This window comes from Saccostrea cucullata, unplaced genomic scaffold (assembly GCF_032062105.1).
Source record: "Saccostrea cucullata isolate Sc308-1 unplaced genomic scaffold, CSIRO_AGI_Scuc_v1 ctg1946, whole genome shotgun sequence".
Taxonomy (NCBI): domain Eukaryota; kingdom Metazoa; phylum Mollusca; class Bivalvia; order Ostreida; family Ostreidae; genus Saccostrea; species Saccostrea cuccullata.
The window spans coordinates 1-16,684 of record NW_026936665.1 but is presented as its reverse complement, the minus strand read 5'-3'; the positions used below and the strand labels follow the sequence as shown (position 1 = coordinate 16,684).

The 16,684-nt window shown below is 36.6% G+C and overlaps 1 protein-coding gene across 1 annotated transcript; it reads right to left on the bottom strand.

The window, feature by feature from the left end:
- Positions 1 to 403: 403 nt before the first annotated feature.
- Positions 404 to 16,634, bottom strand: LOC134246178 (uncharacterized). Its single transcript, XM_062728505.1, has 14 exons — positions 16,475 to 16,634; positions 16,131 to 16,276; positions 15,042 to 15,192; positions 13,026 to 13,996; positions 12,747 to 12,903; positions 11,712 to 11,782; positions 11,519 to 11,573; positions 11,226 to 11,356; positions 8,929 to 9,087; positions 8,591 to 8,776; positions 8,221 to 8,324; positions 7,814 to 7,961; positions 1,832 to 1,980; positions 404 to 1,724 (listed from the first exon to the last, which is right to left on the bottom strand). The coding sequence occupies exons 1-14, from the start codon at positions 16,632 to 16,634 to the stop codon at positions 653 to 655; spliced, it is 3,660 nt and encodes a 1,219-aa protein (XP_062584489.1). The 3' UTR covers positions 404 to 652.
- Between the last annotated feature and the right edge of the window lie 50 nt (positions 16,635 to 16,684).

Sequence of the window (16,684 nt, the reverse complement as noted above, 5' to 3'; positions counted from 1 at the left end):
CAATAGCACCCCTGACCCTGGGGCCATGAATTTCACAATTGTGGTAGAGGACTCAATGCTGATTACAATTATGCCAACAGTTTGACTGCTTGATGTCTAGGAGCATAGAAGAAGATTTTTAAAGATTGCACTAATTTTAGTGATTTTGGCCCCACCCCCCAGGTCCCAGGGGGGCAGGGACCATGAAATTCACAACTTATGTTCCCCTTCACCCATAAATGCTGTGTGCCAAAATTGGTTGAAATTGGTTGAGCGGTTTCAGAGAAGAAGCCGAAAATGTTCAAATGTTAACGGACGATGCACGACAACAGACAACAACGGATAGCAATAGGTCACCTGAGTTTGCTCAGGTGACTTAAAAATCACCTGCTCTTAATTTATTTATTACACAGATGATTTAAAATTAAAATTTAAGTTAGATCTATTGCATGTGAAACCTTTCTCTTTTGTCAAACATCTGGTGCATCTAATCTTATTATTCCAGGCAACTTTTTTGTTGACCGTATAACACTATTTCTCTTAGACATGGCTACAAGTCCTATATGATTGCACCAAAATTGGCAAAAAGAGTAAAATGGAGTTCTTTTAAAATAAAAAATAGTGCATTATTAAATGCAATTTAAAAAAAAAGAAAGTGAGAACAAATATTTGCTTAACTCTGTGAGCTGGTAAAATCTGATGATTTATTCACTGAGTCAGAGATAGTATCTGTAAGCACCATGCTACTCGGAATTCCTTTTTCCAATTCTTCTTTTCTTGTTGTGTTCATGGATAAGCTTGCTGTAGTTGTGTTTGTGGATAAGCTTGCTGTAGTTGTGTTTGTGGATAAGCTTGCTGTAGCAGTGTTTGTGGATAAGCTTGCTGTAGCAGTGTTTGTGGATAAGCTTGCTGTAGCCGTGTTTGTGGATAAGCGTGCTGTAGTAGTGTTTGTGGATAAGCTTGTTGTAGTAGTGTTTGTGGATAAGCTTGCTGTAGTTGTGTTTGTGGATAAGCTTGCTGTAGCAGTGTTTGGGGATAAGCTTGCTGTAGCAGTGTTTGTGGATAAGCTTGCTATAGCAGTGTTTGTGGATAAGCTTGTTGTAGCAGTGTTTGTGGATAAGCTTGCTGTAGCAGTGTTTGTGGATAAGTTTGCTGTAGAAGTGTTTGTGGATAAGCTTGCTGTAGTTGTGTTTGTGGATAAGCTTGCTGTAGTTGTGTTTGTGGATAGGCTTGCTGAGAATCCATCACCACTTAAAAAACTATCAAAAAGTGGGTTGCTTTTTGTATTGTTAGATTCTGGGTCCGTGTTCGTAACTCCAAATGCCCGAGACCTATCTTGGAAGGGTCGGGGGTCTGTGACTCGAACATTAGGAAATCCCAAGTTTGTGTTTGTCATAGGGGACACAAAAGATGACGATGACAACACAGAAAAAGGGTGGTGGCCAATCACATCAAACTGTGCCATTTCTTTGTCATTTAGAGTAAATGACCGGGTAGAACTTTCAAAGTTTCTTCTGGAAGAATTGGAATTGGTATTCATAATATCATCATACTGGTTTTCTGTAGTCTGACCTAACATGTAATATCCTAAGCGTTGTTGTTTATCAGTGTCTCCAGCATCCAAATATCCACCATCAAGATTTTGTTCCTTGGTGATTGTTTCTTGGGATGTATCATTTTCATTATTTAATGATCTTTTGTCTGTTTTTAAACTTGAAGCTGCGATGCCTTGGTTCTCACTTATCCTATTTATACATGAATGTATAAACGTAAAATAAATGCAAGTTTATTAATAGAAATATATAGAATGAATGCCTTTAAAACATTAAAAAATCACTTAAGAATTACGAACCTCTCTGACATGATTCCCACTATGTCACAAATTGATGGTCTGCACGATCTATCGCTATGCCAACAAGGAATCATGACGTCATCATATAGCCAGCCGGGACACTTTTCTGGTTTTTCTGGTTTCTGTCCTTCATTAAGCACACCAAGTATCTGACAGAATAAGTTATATAAGGCCATTGTTTATAAAAAGCTAACTTTGATAAGTGAACATTTGCATTCTCCTATTGAAATACAGAAACATCAACAGTGTATACAGTGGTATAGGATGAAGAAAGTTCCAGAATATAATAATAAAACGAGAAATGTCGATTGATTATGAATAAGGAATTTAGGTTCGTTATTCATACAATATCAAGTAGAACTATAGTTAAATTCAAAGATGTATAAAAGGAATATTAAGATATAGAACAGTAACTGTGTTCAAAAGTCCATTGAACTGTAAAAATAGGTAGCAGCGCAAACATGAACTTTTAAAAACATCAGAGGTGGGATTAGGAGCCACGGAGGAGTAAACATTCATTGTCGACGAGTCACACCGCCACATGCCCCTTGTTATAATCGACAAACGAAAAAAAAAACGTAGACAATTCAGAGTGACAATAGCCTAACAACAATTAGTATGAACTACTTCACTCAAACAGACGAGACGTTCCTCAATAATAAATGATTTTTTCTAATATTTTGTCCTTGAAGAATTGCTACTTTAACATGTTTACTCATAAAAAATTGAGATACCTTACCAGGCATTTGTGCAAGATACCAGAGGCAGGCGCGGATCTAGGATTTGGAGTTAGGGGGGCGCCAAAATTAGGCAAGGGGTCTGGGGGCCGCCTTGAGGCAAAGCCCTGGTGGGGGCCCAGGGGGCGAAGCCCCCGGAAGCTCCTGGATTCCAGAGATTTTGAAGGGTTAAAATGAGGTCTACCAAAGCCCTGGTGGGGGCCCAGGGGGTGAAGCCCCCGGAAGCTCCTGGATTCTAGAGATTTTGAAGGGTGAAAATGAGGTCTACCAAGTAGACATATTTGATTTACGCTAACTTTGACAATTTTAGGGGGGGGGGCGCGCGCCGGGTGCGCCCCCCCCCTAAAATCCGCCACTGAGAGGATAGCATTTCTTATACAATCCTTTAGGAAAAAAACTTCGTTTGCCAAAAATTACATTTTCAGTGTTTCACATTTTTAAAAACAATTAGAAACCGGTTTAGAGATCAAAAAGTAATTAAAATTTTGTATATTTTTCATACATTATTAAGATGTACAAAACAGATATTTTGGGAACGTATCGTCTGACCTTAATTAGTGATAGACTGTATTTTCTGAACAGGTCATGATACCGACAATAGAATTTGCGAAATGTTTACTTTATACAAGACTTGATATAATTGTTTCATCAACTTGTTTTTCAATAGTTTGTCGCGTTTTCGAAAATTATTTGTTTCTTTTGCATCTTCACTGTATCGAATAAACCCGATCATGCAGGAGATAAGGGGTATTGCAACAAAAGTAAGGTATAGGCTGGCGATAGAAATGTTGAAGTCTTCACGTTTATCAAAATGTCTTGTAATTAGTTTACTATTGAGGCCTTTTTCTGGTAAATATCCAAATAAAACTTTTCAGCAAATGCAGTCTCATTGGGTCAACTACTGATGGACGTTTTCATACTAATTGTTAGGCCATTGTTGATTTGTCTACAGATTTTTCCGTTATTCCTAATCATGATAAGGGGCACATGGTGGATGTGACCGGTCGACAGGGAATGTTTACTCCTCCATGGCACCTGATCGCGTCTCTGATGCTTTAGAGGTCCGTGTTTGCTCTGCTCCAGATTATTTTTGTTTGAATGGATTTTGAGCCTAAATAATTGCCGAAAGTTATCTTCATATTTCATGTATCAGAATTTATGATATCTTATTTCGTTATCCTCGTTTTCTTATCATTTTAACTATTGAGCATCTATATTTGCTGGTAGACAGTCTGTTCCCCAGGATATACTTGTTCGTAGAAATTCCAAGTAACTTTTGGACAATTCGAAATCACAAGATTTTAATAAAATCAACAGCTTAAAAACTTACGACTTTTCAACTTAATACACAACCATTCCACACGATAAATTTAAGTCCAGGCTTTTTGATATCATTGACAGCTGGGGGGTTTTTTCAATAAAAATGAAACTCGTAAATTTACTTACTTTGTCATTGGTCATTTGCAAAATTATTTTATTAAAAACATTTTGAGTGTACATTCAAGTACTCTGAAGATGACATTAAAAAGATGCTTGAGTTTCTGATTGACAACATCTATGTTGTTTTTGGAGACCAGGTTATCCAACAATCTATTGGAATTCCCATGGCCATCAATTGCACCCCGTTACTAGCAGACCTATTTTTGTATTCATATGAAGCAGAATTTGTCCAAAATCTTGTACGTAAAAGGAAGAAAACACTTACTGTGACCTTTAACTCGACATTTAGATACCAGGTATATCGACGGTGCATTGTCAATTAACAGTGGTAATTTCCATTTTTATGTTGATACAGTATATCCTGGTGAGCTTGAGATAAAAGACACCACAAAGTCTGACACATCTGTTTCACACTTGGATATTTTACTTGAAAAAGACGTTAATGGTAATCTAACAACCAAGCTCCATGATAAACGTGATGAATTTAACTTTACAATCGTCAACTGTCCTTTACATATGAAGCAGTATACCTTCATCACCTGCATACGGAATTTATATTTTTCAGTTTATTCGAAATGCAAATGAATTCTCTACGTATGAACAATTTCAAAATGATTGACAAGCAAGCTGATGAAACAAGAATATCAGCAGTCTAGTTGAAAGTCATCATTTCGTAAACTCTATGGTCGATACAATGACCATGTCAGAAAATAGAGTTTTCATTGAGTCAATTGCTGACTGACATTTTTCATACTGATTGTTAGTCTATTATTTATATTTCTGAATTGACGACGGATTTTTACGTTATTTCCCGATCATGACAAGGAGCACAGTGCGGGTGTGACCGGTCGGCAGGGGATGCTCACTCCTCCATGGCACCTGATCCCACCTCCAATGTTTTGGAAATCCATGTTTGCTCTGCTCCTATTTTGTATTGTTTTATGGACTTTTGATCTTGAATACTATTCGTTATCTCCAAAGGTTTCATTGTTGCTCGATATATAAGTTCTACTATTTATATTGTAAAGATAAATATATATCAATTTGTACAATCTACGTAGAGTTTAAAAGGGGCACAATCCTTGGCATAATGGTTGGTGTCCCTCGGATTCTTCTTCATCACAATTTAACGTTGCGGGTTCGAATCGCACTGTGGGATGTGGAGACTGGTCCTTCGGATGAGAGCGTATAAACTGAGGCCCCGTGTCGCAGGAGTGCAGGCACGAAAAAGATCCCTCACTGCTCAATGGCCCTGAGTGCCGAGTATAGAACAAAATTTGTAGTTCTCCACCGGCAAGTGGTGGCGTCTCCATATGAGTAAAATATTCTCGAGAGGGACGTTAAACAACATACAATCAATCAATCAATTATAAAACAATTTGCTGTGACCTTCAACTCGACAAATAGCTGTACAGTATATAGACGACATATGATTAATTAACGATAGCTACATTCATTCATATGTCGATTCGATATATCCCAGTTAACCTGAAATTGAAAACACCACTGAAACGGAATCTGTTTCATATTTGGATGTTTTATTGACTATAGAAGACAAGGGCCGACTTGAACAACTAAATTGTATGACGAGATGATTTCAAATTTTTCATCATCAACTTTCCTTATTTATGTAATATGAAAATAATATTACCCGATCATGACAAGGAGAACACGGGGTGTGACCGGTCGACAGGGTATGCTTACTCCTTCATGACACATTATTCACTGATGCTTTAGATGTCCTTGTTTACTTTACTCTTTATTTGTACTGTTTGAATGGATTTTTGCTCTTTATCTCCATATATTTCATGTAGTAATACCAGTATCTCGCTATCACCTGTATATGGTTATTTTTGTTCATCTCCAAACTTATCCAATACTAAGGAGCATGATCCAAATACTGTACGCTCTTAAACCGACGTAGGCTACTGACAGATAAATTGAGGTTTCAGTGATTTCAATAACTTTGTTTTAAGTCCGCAAGTTGTAATTTTCATGGTCGTAATAATGACCTTGTCAGCGAATATTACCTATTATTTGGTCGTATTTTGGCTGACATAATTATTTCATACCAATTGTCAGGCCTTTGTTTTTATACAGAATTTGACTACGGAATGGTCTGTCTACCTGGTCAGGTGTGACCGGTCGACAGGGAATATATACTACTTCTTTAGCACCTGATCCATTCTCTGCAATTTCTGCTGGTTCGTGTTTATAACCTGTTCACAGATTTAATATTTGTATTGTTTTAAGATTTTTGTAGATCAGCCATTCCGCTTTTTCTTCACCTTTTTCATTTTACTGGGTTTTTTTTCTGGTAAAAAAAAATCAAGGAAGGTGGATATATGCCTGGAATACTTTTTGGACAATTTGAAATCACAAGACTGTACCAAAAGGACATACGCTAGGTACCTTACCTACTACTTTTCAAGATATTCTTAATTTAAGATTATAGTGCCATTAGATGTTCATTGACAAAAAATTAGCATGCCTTACCAGGGGTTTTTGGAAGATATTTTTACATTATTCAAAGAAGAATACACAAAAATTACAATACATTATTTCCAGATTTTTTCCCATCACAATTTGTTTTAGAAGAGGTGTATAAATCCATATATATAGACATTAAAAGTATTGCATACAGGTCCTTCCTTTAGTGGAATTCTTCAACTCCAGGAAGAGCCAAATAAAATTCAAACTACATTGAGTATGACCTTAAAAACTTACGACTTTTCAACTTTATATACAACCATTCCCCACGATAAATTAAAGTCCATCCTTTTTTCATATCATTGACAGCTGTTTTTTCAATAAAAATGGAACTCGTGAATTCACTTACCTTGTCATTGATCATTTGCAAAATTATTTTGTTAGAAACATTCTGATTGTACACACAAGCACTCTGAAGTTGACATCAACAAGATGCTTGAGATTCTGATTGACAATATCGTATGTTGTATTTGGAGACCAGGTCCCGTTACTAGCAGACCTATTTTTGTATTCATATGAAGCAGAATTTGTGCGAAATCGTATGCATGAAAAGAAGAAAACACTTGCTGTGGCCTTCATCTCGACATTTAGATATATCGACGACGTATTGTCCATTAACAATGGTAATTTTCGTTCTTATGTTGATATGATATATCCTGGTGAGCTTGAGATAAAAGACACCACAAAGTCTGACACATTTGCTTTATATTTGGAAATTTTAGTTGTAAAAAAACGTAAACGGTGAACTAACAACCAAGCTCTATGACAAACGTGATGACATGATCTTTTCTATCGTCAACTTCCCTTACTTATGTAGCTACATGTATATACATGTACATTCACGAATATCACCTGCATACGGAGTTTATGTATTTCAGTTTATTCGATACGCAAGAGCATGCTCTAAGAACATCAGCATTCTCGTTTAAAGTCATCAATTCGTAAGTTCTATGGTCGATACAATGACCTTGTCAGCAAATAAATTTATCATTGAGTCAAATGCTGAGTGACGTTTTTCATACTAATTATTAGTTCATTATTTATACACTGAATATTGACGACGGATTTTTTCCGTTATTTCCCGATCGTGACAAGGAATACACGGCGGGTGTATCCCATCTGATCCCACCTCCAATGTTTTGGAGGTCTGTGTTTGTTCTAATCCTATTTCATATTGTTTTATAGACTTTTGATTTTGAATACTGATCGTTATCTCCATATGTTTCATTGTAAATATACCGATTTGTGGTAACTACATGCACAAATATTTAATAATATTCAAAGCATATATTTCATATATATGTGCTGATCATACCTCAGATTTATAATTTCGGCCAAAGGGAACTGTTTGAAGTTCGCCATGCCCGGAGAATGCCATATAAACTTGATAAAACAACATCGCCATCGTGTACACGTCACTTCCTGCAGATAGTTCTCCAAAAGCTATCACCTCCCTCGGGATCCTGTGTAGATGGATTGGATTTATAATGTGGATAAACTTTGAAAAAGGGAGCTTTTGATCTTAGATAACTACCAAATCTAAGTACATGTATCTGGTTATGAGAAGTTATGCTTTCCATTAATGTATCGGCTTCTAGATCGAGGTATTCCTTAGTTGCAGAACTGTAGCTTTAAGGTAGTTCTGCAGCCAGGTATTCCTCTGACTTAACGTACAGAAAAATAACATCAAAAGTCAACAGTAAAAGAGGTAGAGTGTCTTACCAAAATATCATGTCCTCAAATCTGTGGGAGACATGAACACTTCCTTGATTTATATCGGGAGATTCAGGTAGGCGTACCATTGTGCCTAATTTTATTAGAAACGCCTACAAAAAGAAATATATTTAATTTTCGTAATATTCTTCAGCACACTTTGAGGTGTGTGATAGAAAGACTCATAAAATACAATTTTACTGATAAGTGAACATAAAAAGAAAAGACAAAGAAGTCTGTTCTACGAGCTAGTCACATCTCAAACGTCATATGATTTTTTTTTAAATTCATCGCCTGTAAGCTTACTTATAAGTGTTAAACATGATAATTTCAATTGTCCTATTAATTCTTTTTAATTTCTAAAAACGTTCTTCCTTACCCTATATTGGTTTTCCTGTTGTTGAATATATATATTCTTTGCTGTCAGGGCAACCATCACCCATCTCTTTGCATGCATTCTCTGAACAAGCTGTGCCACAGCTAGAAGCATTTTAGCACATGAATGTTGAGACACATTGCCTTTCAATAATTCCAGAATATTAACAGCTTTTGGGTATTTGTATGTCTAATGAAAAAAGTTAAGGTTTCAATGTACAACATTATAATACAGAAAATAATTTAAGACATTCAAGACATGCACTGGAAACTTTTATAATGACCATATGTTTCACAGTAGAATTGAAATACTGTCTTCTATAATATAAATACTTAACTTACTAAAACATTTGCTATTCCTTGTCCAGTCATGTTCTTCTTTTCACGAGAGAGAGTATTAGCAATGATCCCCATTTTCTCACTGAAATCAGGACTCATAGCGGGGAGGATTTTCTCGCAGAATTCCACAGTGACTTGCTCTTCGATGCGTAGGTATTCTCCCTGAAAAGGTTTGTCAAATCGTATACACGAAGATCTCAAAAAATATTTACAATATGTTTGACTTATTCCAAGAAAAACAGGAAATTGGATCAATAATATGTTCCAATATTTTTTTTTTATTCTTACAGAAAAGAAAGATATTTTAACAAAATGAAAGAAAAAGTGAGTAAGCTCACATACCCCACGCTCCCCCAAAACTCAAAGTGCTGAAAATCCTGGAAAAAATGAAAGAATCGGAATTTCCCGGTAATATACACATCTACAAATTGTGTCCTAAATATCTGCAGAGTTTGATGAAATTCTGTGCAGCGGCTTCTGAGGAGTTGTGCTGACAAACTGTTCACCACTATATTCAAGATATCCCCCAAAATCTAAGTTGTAAAGTGCCGAAATTCCCAGAAAAATAAAGGAATCGGAATTTCCTGGTAAAATGCACATCTATACATTGTGTCCTAAATATCTGCAAAGTCTGACGAAATTCTGTGCAGCGGTTTATGAGGGGTCGCGCTGACAAAATGTTCATCTGTAATTTCAAGGTATGGCCAAAAATCTAATTTGAAAAGTGCCAAAATTCCCAGAAAAATTAAGGAATCGGAATTTCCTGGTAATATGCATATCTACACACTGTGTCCTAAATACCTCCAAAGTTTGACGAAAATCTGTGCAGCGGTTTATGAGGAGTTGCGCTGACAAAATGTTTATCTCTATATTCAAGGTATGGCCAAAAATCTAATTTGAAAAGTGCCAAAATTCCCAGAAAAAATAAAGGAATCGGAATTTCCTGGTAATACTCTAGTATGCACATTTACACATTGTGTCCTAAATATCTCCAAAGTTTGACGAAATTCTGTGCAGTGGTTTATGAGGAGTTGCGCTGACAAACTATTCATCTCTATATAAAAGGTATGGCCAAAACCTAAGTTTTTAGTGCGGAAATTCCCGGAAAAAATAAAGTAATAGGAATTTCCTGGTAATATGCACATCTACATATTGTGTCCTAAATATCTGCAAAGTTTGACGAAATTCTGTGCAGCGGTTTATGAGGAGTTGCGCTGACAAACTGTTCATCTCTATATTCAAAGTATGGCCAAATGCTTAAGTTAAAAAGTGCGGAAATTCCCGGGAAAAAAATGGAATCGGAATTTCCTGGTAATATGCACATCTACACATTGTGTCCTATATACCTGCAAAGTTTGACGAAAATCTGTGCAGCGGTTTATGAGGAGTTGCGCTGACAAAATGTTTATCTCTATATTCAAGGTATGGCCAAAAATCTAATTTGAAAAGTGCCAAAATTCCCAGAAAAAATAAAGGAATCGGAATTTCCTGGTAATATGCACATTTACACATTGTGTCCTAAATATCTCCAAAGTTTGACGAAATTCTGTGCAGTGGTTTATGAGGAGTTGCGCTGACAAACTATTCATCTCTATATAAAAGGTATGGCCAAAACCTAAGTTTTTAGTGCGGAAATTCCTGGAAAAAATAAAGTAATAGGAATTTCCTGGTAATATGCACATCTACATATTGTGTCCTAAATATCTGCAAAGTTTGACGAAATTCTGTGCAGCGGTTTATGAGGAGTTGCGCTGACAAACTGTTCATCTCTATATTCAAAGTATGGCCAAATGCTTAAGTTAAAAAGTGCGGAAATTCCCGGGAAAAAATGATGGAATCGGAATTTCCTGGTAATATGCACATCTACACATTGTGTCCTAAATACCTGCAAAGTTTGACGAAATTCTGTGCAGCGGTTTATGGCGAGTTGCGCTGACAAACTGTTCATCTCTATATTCAAGGTATGGCCAAATGCCCAAGTTAAAAAGTGCGAAAATTCCCGGAAAAAATAATGGAATCGGAATTTCCTGGTAATATGCACATCTACACATTGTGTCCTATATACCTGCAAAGTTTGACGAAATTCTGTGCAGCGGTTTATGAGGAGTTGCGCTGACAAAAAAAGGACTGACTGACACTCTGACTGACACTCTGACGGACAGGTCAAAAACATAATACCTCACGCAACTAGTTGCGTGGGGTATAATTAATCTCTTTTCAGAATTAATTTCTTTTATGACAATTTGAAATTAATAATAAAAAAACCAGAAAAAAACAGTAAAAAACAAAACGGTATTTACTGCGTCCTCGACGAGTGAATTATGCAATGTTTTGAGATCTTCGGGGCACAAAACAGAAGCACGTTTATTAACAGGGATTGTAGGATGCGACATACTTTGGCGTCTGATCTCAATAACAGTTTCCCTGATATCTACAACATTAATTGTTTCTTTTATATATCTTTTAAAACTTTCTGTAACGATTAATGATTTTATTTATCATTTCAATCAATAATAGTTTCTTTTTTCTTTTATTATTTGAATATACGATGTAACCAACATAAATTTTCAGCTAGTAGACTATCAGTACTTACTTTCTTTTTTCTCTAGGCTTTTCTCTTTGAGCTTTCTTATGAACGGTGATATGCCCTGAAAGCCCAATAAAAATACAACAATAATACCTAAGAAAACCCAACATTTTTTTATTCTTCGAAAACTTTTCTATCTTTAAGTTTATTTTTTAAGTAAAGCATCGAGCTGAAATTAAAATAGTCGTTAATAACGTACCCTCTCGGGTTCATGACCTCGTTCCTTTTGACGCTCACTAAGATGAGGGGGGTCGGAAGTTTCTTCATTTGCTTCAACAGAAATATTTCCCATTTTTATCACAGTTCAATCAAAATATCTCTAAAATATGTCTCATTCAATGAAATAGTTCGAATAGATAAAATGATATTTTTCTTTCCCTTTCCCCATTTGAAAAGAATAGGTCAATTAAAAACATAAATTTCAACGATAAAAATATTTCTTTTTGTTTTATATTACGAAATATTTATGTTGTTTTCATGGCAAAAAAAGTATTTTAACAGTCAAAGTTCTGCAAAGTCCACCAAGTACCTGCACCTTTATATAAAAACAAGAACACAGCTTATTTATGGGATTTCATATTTCTTATTGAATTGGATTTGGAAAAAAAATTATATACGGGTCGGCAGGGGATGCTTATTTGTGCAAGGCATCTGATCCACCTTTGATGTCAGAGGTCCCTGTAGGTTCTCCGAAGGTCAATGTTGTGTGATGAATAATCCCAAATATCTGTCCGACCAAAACGCATAATAAATACCAGTATCACAATGGTACTATGTAATGTAGCTTCTTTGAAAGTTTAAACGGGAGTATAAATATATGGAACTGTTCGCTTTCATAAACAAAGTGCACATGCATATGGCTCTGAATTATCAATATGAAAAATGGAGATAACAAACAGGATAGGGGGGGGGGGTGTACGTTCGAACTTTAGAACCTCAATTTTCTCCAAACACCAAAACTTTACCCATTTTTAACTTACACTGCGAGGTGTCTGTGGAAAGTGGGGGGGGGGGGGGGCTAAATCTTTGAAACAAGATTCAATGTCTATAGTAAGTATATATTTGGAAAAAATGTGGGGGTATGAAAATCGTCCCCATTCCGACGCCTAGCTATGCTGTACTGGCTACCAAATTCTAATGAAAACAATTAATTTTACTGATAACTAGTATTTAAATCTCTTTGCAATACGAATAGACTAAAATCAGAACAAGTCTTTCTGTGTACGAAACATACCTACTGCTCGTTTATCCCTTAACCTCCTGAGCTCTTTCAAGAGTTCCTCGGCAGACGGCCTGTCTTTTGGGTCTGTCCTCCAACAAGAGATTGCTAACTTGTGGTAGTCATAGGGAATACAGGGCCACCGGTGAGGGGATATGTCTCCCGATAATACCTGGATGTTTTCAGAGTCGTATATATAATATTTGAAAATGTAGCAATTTTCATCATCACAGTTTGAAAATTTGTTTGCACCCAAGTTTTGCTGTTCATGTGCCACATAAAAAAAATACATACCCCTGATATGATATCATCGGTGGTAGAGCTGTAATGATCTGTAAATGGTTCACATCCGTACGTGAACAGCTCGTGGATTACGTGACCAAACATCCAAATATCGGATCTGGCGTCATAGCAATCTAAAAGGATTGACTCAACAGCCGACCAACGAATAGGAATGCCATCTCCCTGCATATCTGTCATCTTACCTGCTACCTGATCACAACTCGCTGTCATGCTGAAGTCTGTTTGACATGCAAGATTCAAATCATACAAAACGGCTGCATCCTCTTCGGTTTCTGAGAATCGTGCAAGATGAAAGCACCGAAGTGTGACATCACGATGGATGATTTTTTTGCCATGCAAGTAATTGATGGCGGTCAGCATTTCAATCAAACGATTATTTAACCAAAGCACAGGAAATTTTGTTTTTTGTCCTCGTATTTCTAGAAGTTTTTCCAATATTTCTGTTCTGTGGTTCTCTTTTACATAGAAAGGAAGTGAATTCTTTAGGACACTGTAGGCCAGTAATCTAACAACGTTGATATGAGTTTCACCATTTTGTAATCCTAAAAGAATTTTAAAATCATTTTCTAGCATGTCGTTCTTTATCTTACATTCCTTCTTTGTTACCTGAAGAGAACTCATTGATATGCCTGGAACAAGTATGGCAATGCTTGCATCGCACTTGTTGATGCGCCCTGGACAAATAGACCAATATGAGTGATCACTCTTTTTTGGCAAAATTTCCCTTTTTGTATGATGGAAGACTAAATCAGTGACGTGGCTTTGAATGTACGTTTCTGTAAATTCCAGCAATGATCCCTCAGAGATGTTGAGACATTGGATGATGCTATTGACAAGGTGTTTGTCACCCGAGAAGAGGTGACTGGAGAGTTCCTGTGGGAGAGGAAGAAAACTCTTGTGTCCTGACATCCTTCTCCAGCCGATTTCGGCAACCTTCAAAACGTCGTCTTTCTCTCCCTTAGCTAAAGACAAAACAGGACCATTGTCAATCTGTATTAAATTTCCTCAATGAATAAAACTTAATCTTATTTTAAAAGGGCCAAAATTTAGGAACCGCGTTCTTTCAACTAGGGGTGGGGTTATTTCATAAAAAATATTATGAATTCTGTGAAACATATGGAGATATCGAACAATATTCAAGATCAGAGCAAACACGGACCTCCTAATTATCAGAAATGGGATCAGGTGCCATGGAGGAGGTGGGCCAAACATGAAAAAGATTTTTTTTTAAAGTGGACTTGGACTTTGTCAGAATGGATTAAAAATCTTCGATGGATGTTAAAATCTCAGTTCTATCGGAAACCCCATGGGGTACTTGTTGTTCCCCATGATTAATAGAAGCAGGGTTTATTCCAGAACTTGTGCCTCAGAAGAAGACACCTGCTCCGTTCCAATGACCTTGCCAGCATGTTCGATTTATCACTAAGTCAAGTGCTGGCTGACTTTTTTTAAATACTTATTGTTATACTATTATTTTCACATTCACTTGTCTTCGGATTTTTCCGTGTTTCCAATCAAGACAAAGAGCAAATAGCAGTTATGACCGATCGACAGGGGATGCTTACTTCTCTGGAGGACCTGATCCAACCTCCTGTGACTTTAGTGGTCCCAATTTGCTCTGGGTACGTTTTGAATTGTTTTTATGAACAAGGTTGATGCTTATGTAGGGACAGGAGAAAGACAATTATGACGGATCGAGAAAACTTTCTTCCCCGAGAGAATAGGTCCTCAGTACCCCCTTGCTTGTCGTAAAAGGCGACTTAATGGGGCGGTCCTTCGGATGAGACCGTATAAACCGAGGCCCCGTGTCGCAGCAGGTGTGGCACGATAAAGATCTCTCCCTGCTCAAAGGCCATGAGTGCCGAGCATAGGCCTAAATTTGCAGCCCTTCACCGGCAATGGTGACGTCTCCATATCAGTGAAATATTCTGGAGAGGGACGTAAAACAGTACACAATCAATCAATCCTTTTTATTCGAATCGGGCGTAGCTTTTAGTTGCTACTTACAATGACAAAGAAACGCACCAATTCCACGTAAGGTTATCTCGGCCAAGACATGGTGCTGTACCTCTGACCACTTCTTATCGGGTTTCTTCTGGAGAAACAACTGTCCTATAAACCTTGAGAATTGTTCATGAACCGAAGCATTGTTCCTCAGCTGAAATGTTTATAGCAAACAGATTATGGTGGCTTTCATCATTCGGTGTTAACAGAATTAATGCTTCTTTAACATAATTTCAACTAATATCACACCTTGTAAAAATTATAAAACATAATTTTCTCCTTGTCGAAGAATGCAACTCTTGACGAAAAGAAAATACTACAGGGAAAGTTTTTAACACCTGCAAGAATAGAACTTGTATACAATCTGCAATAAAATCATCGATTTAGTCTATTTTAAAGGCCGGAGGAAAATGACCTGCAATTATTATAAGTTTTTGTAATCTTCATGAACTTCCGACAAAATAATTGTCACGGTGATACCGTGCATAATTCATCAGTATCTACTCATTTTAAGTATCGTCTCGTCAAATGTTTTCAGATAGCCGTCTGTCTTACCTTTAGCAGAAAAGCGAACAACACCATGAATTGTTCGTTAAAGGACTGATTTTCTACACAGCGTAAGTGTTCAGCATGTTCTTTTGAGTAAAAAGCGTCCTCCCATCTTTCGAAAATGACACGAGAATGTCTACTTATCTGAAAGTCAGAAGAAAGAGCCCCGGCAAATACGGATACGCATTTTAATCCAGCGAAATTACGTGGCTGAGTCTTCTTTAGTTTCCTCTTTAAACTCAGTCTTGTATACAACTCATCAATTCTCTTGCATATCCCACAAACAATGCTTTCAATGTTTTTCTTTTCATTGTTTCGAAAACAATACTGTAGCATAGAAATTGCCATGATGTCTATTATCGGTAAACATGATTCGTACCACATTTCTAAATCCTCTTCAACTGTATCTCTGAGAAATCCCTTCGTGAAATTTGTCAGGCAGCTTGTTACATCGCCAAAGGGCATAATTGAAATATCTACTCTGCTGATTATGCATTTCAGTTTGCCAATTATGAATTTCTGAAATTGCTTGTCTTTACATACCAATAGTCTTGAGAGTTCTGAAATATTTTTTGTTTTTATCAAACGCGGAACGATATGAGTGCGAGTTCTTTGTATTAAGCCTTGTAATTCTACATCAGTTAGCCTTTCGCATTTTTCTTCAAAGTCTGAAACTTGTTCCGTTTTATCTAAAAGAGAGATAATTCTAATTTTTTTAATTACCAATGACATAGAATGCTCTCCTAATTTCTAATTAATAACTTGAGAAAATGCTATTTTATTCCAGTATTGCAATTAAACTTATAACCTTACATTTAAAATAACGAAAACTAAATTCTAAAACATGTTTTTATTGATAAAATATTATTAATTTGATGATGACATACCTTCAGAGGAGACCAGACTATGTAATATTCTGGGTTCATTAACTACCGTCTTCTGATAACTCTCCGCACTGACGAAATAGTCCGTGGTGTAAGGAGCAATAGAGGTATATGTTGTAGTATTGAAGCTGGAATCTTTGGTTGTGTTGCCAGAATTGTCCATTTTATAGCTGGATCCTGGGAGAAGCAAACTCTTTTCTGTGGAATTAAACA

Bases quoted from the DNA above. Each gene is read 5' to 3' on its own strand.
- LOC134246178 (XM_062728505.1), bottom strand. From the start codon at position 16,634: ATGGACAATTCTGGCAACACAACCAAAGATTCCAGCTTCAATACTACA. The intron at 15,193-16,130 runs GTATGTAAAGAC...TAAACATTTCAG, and splicing joins CAGAACTCTCAAGACTATTG to CTGAGGAACAATGCTTCGGT. The intron at 11,574-11,711 runs GTACGTTATTAA...TTGGGCTTTCAG, and splicing joins GAGGTCATGAACCCGAGAGG to GGCATATCACCGTTCATAAG.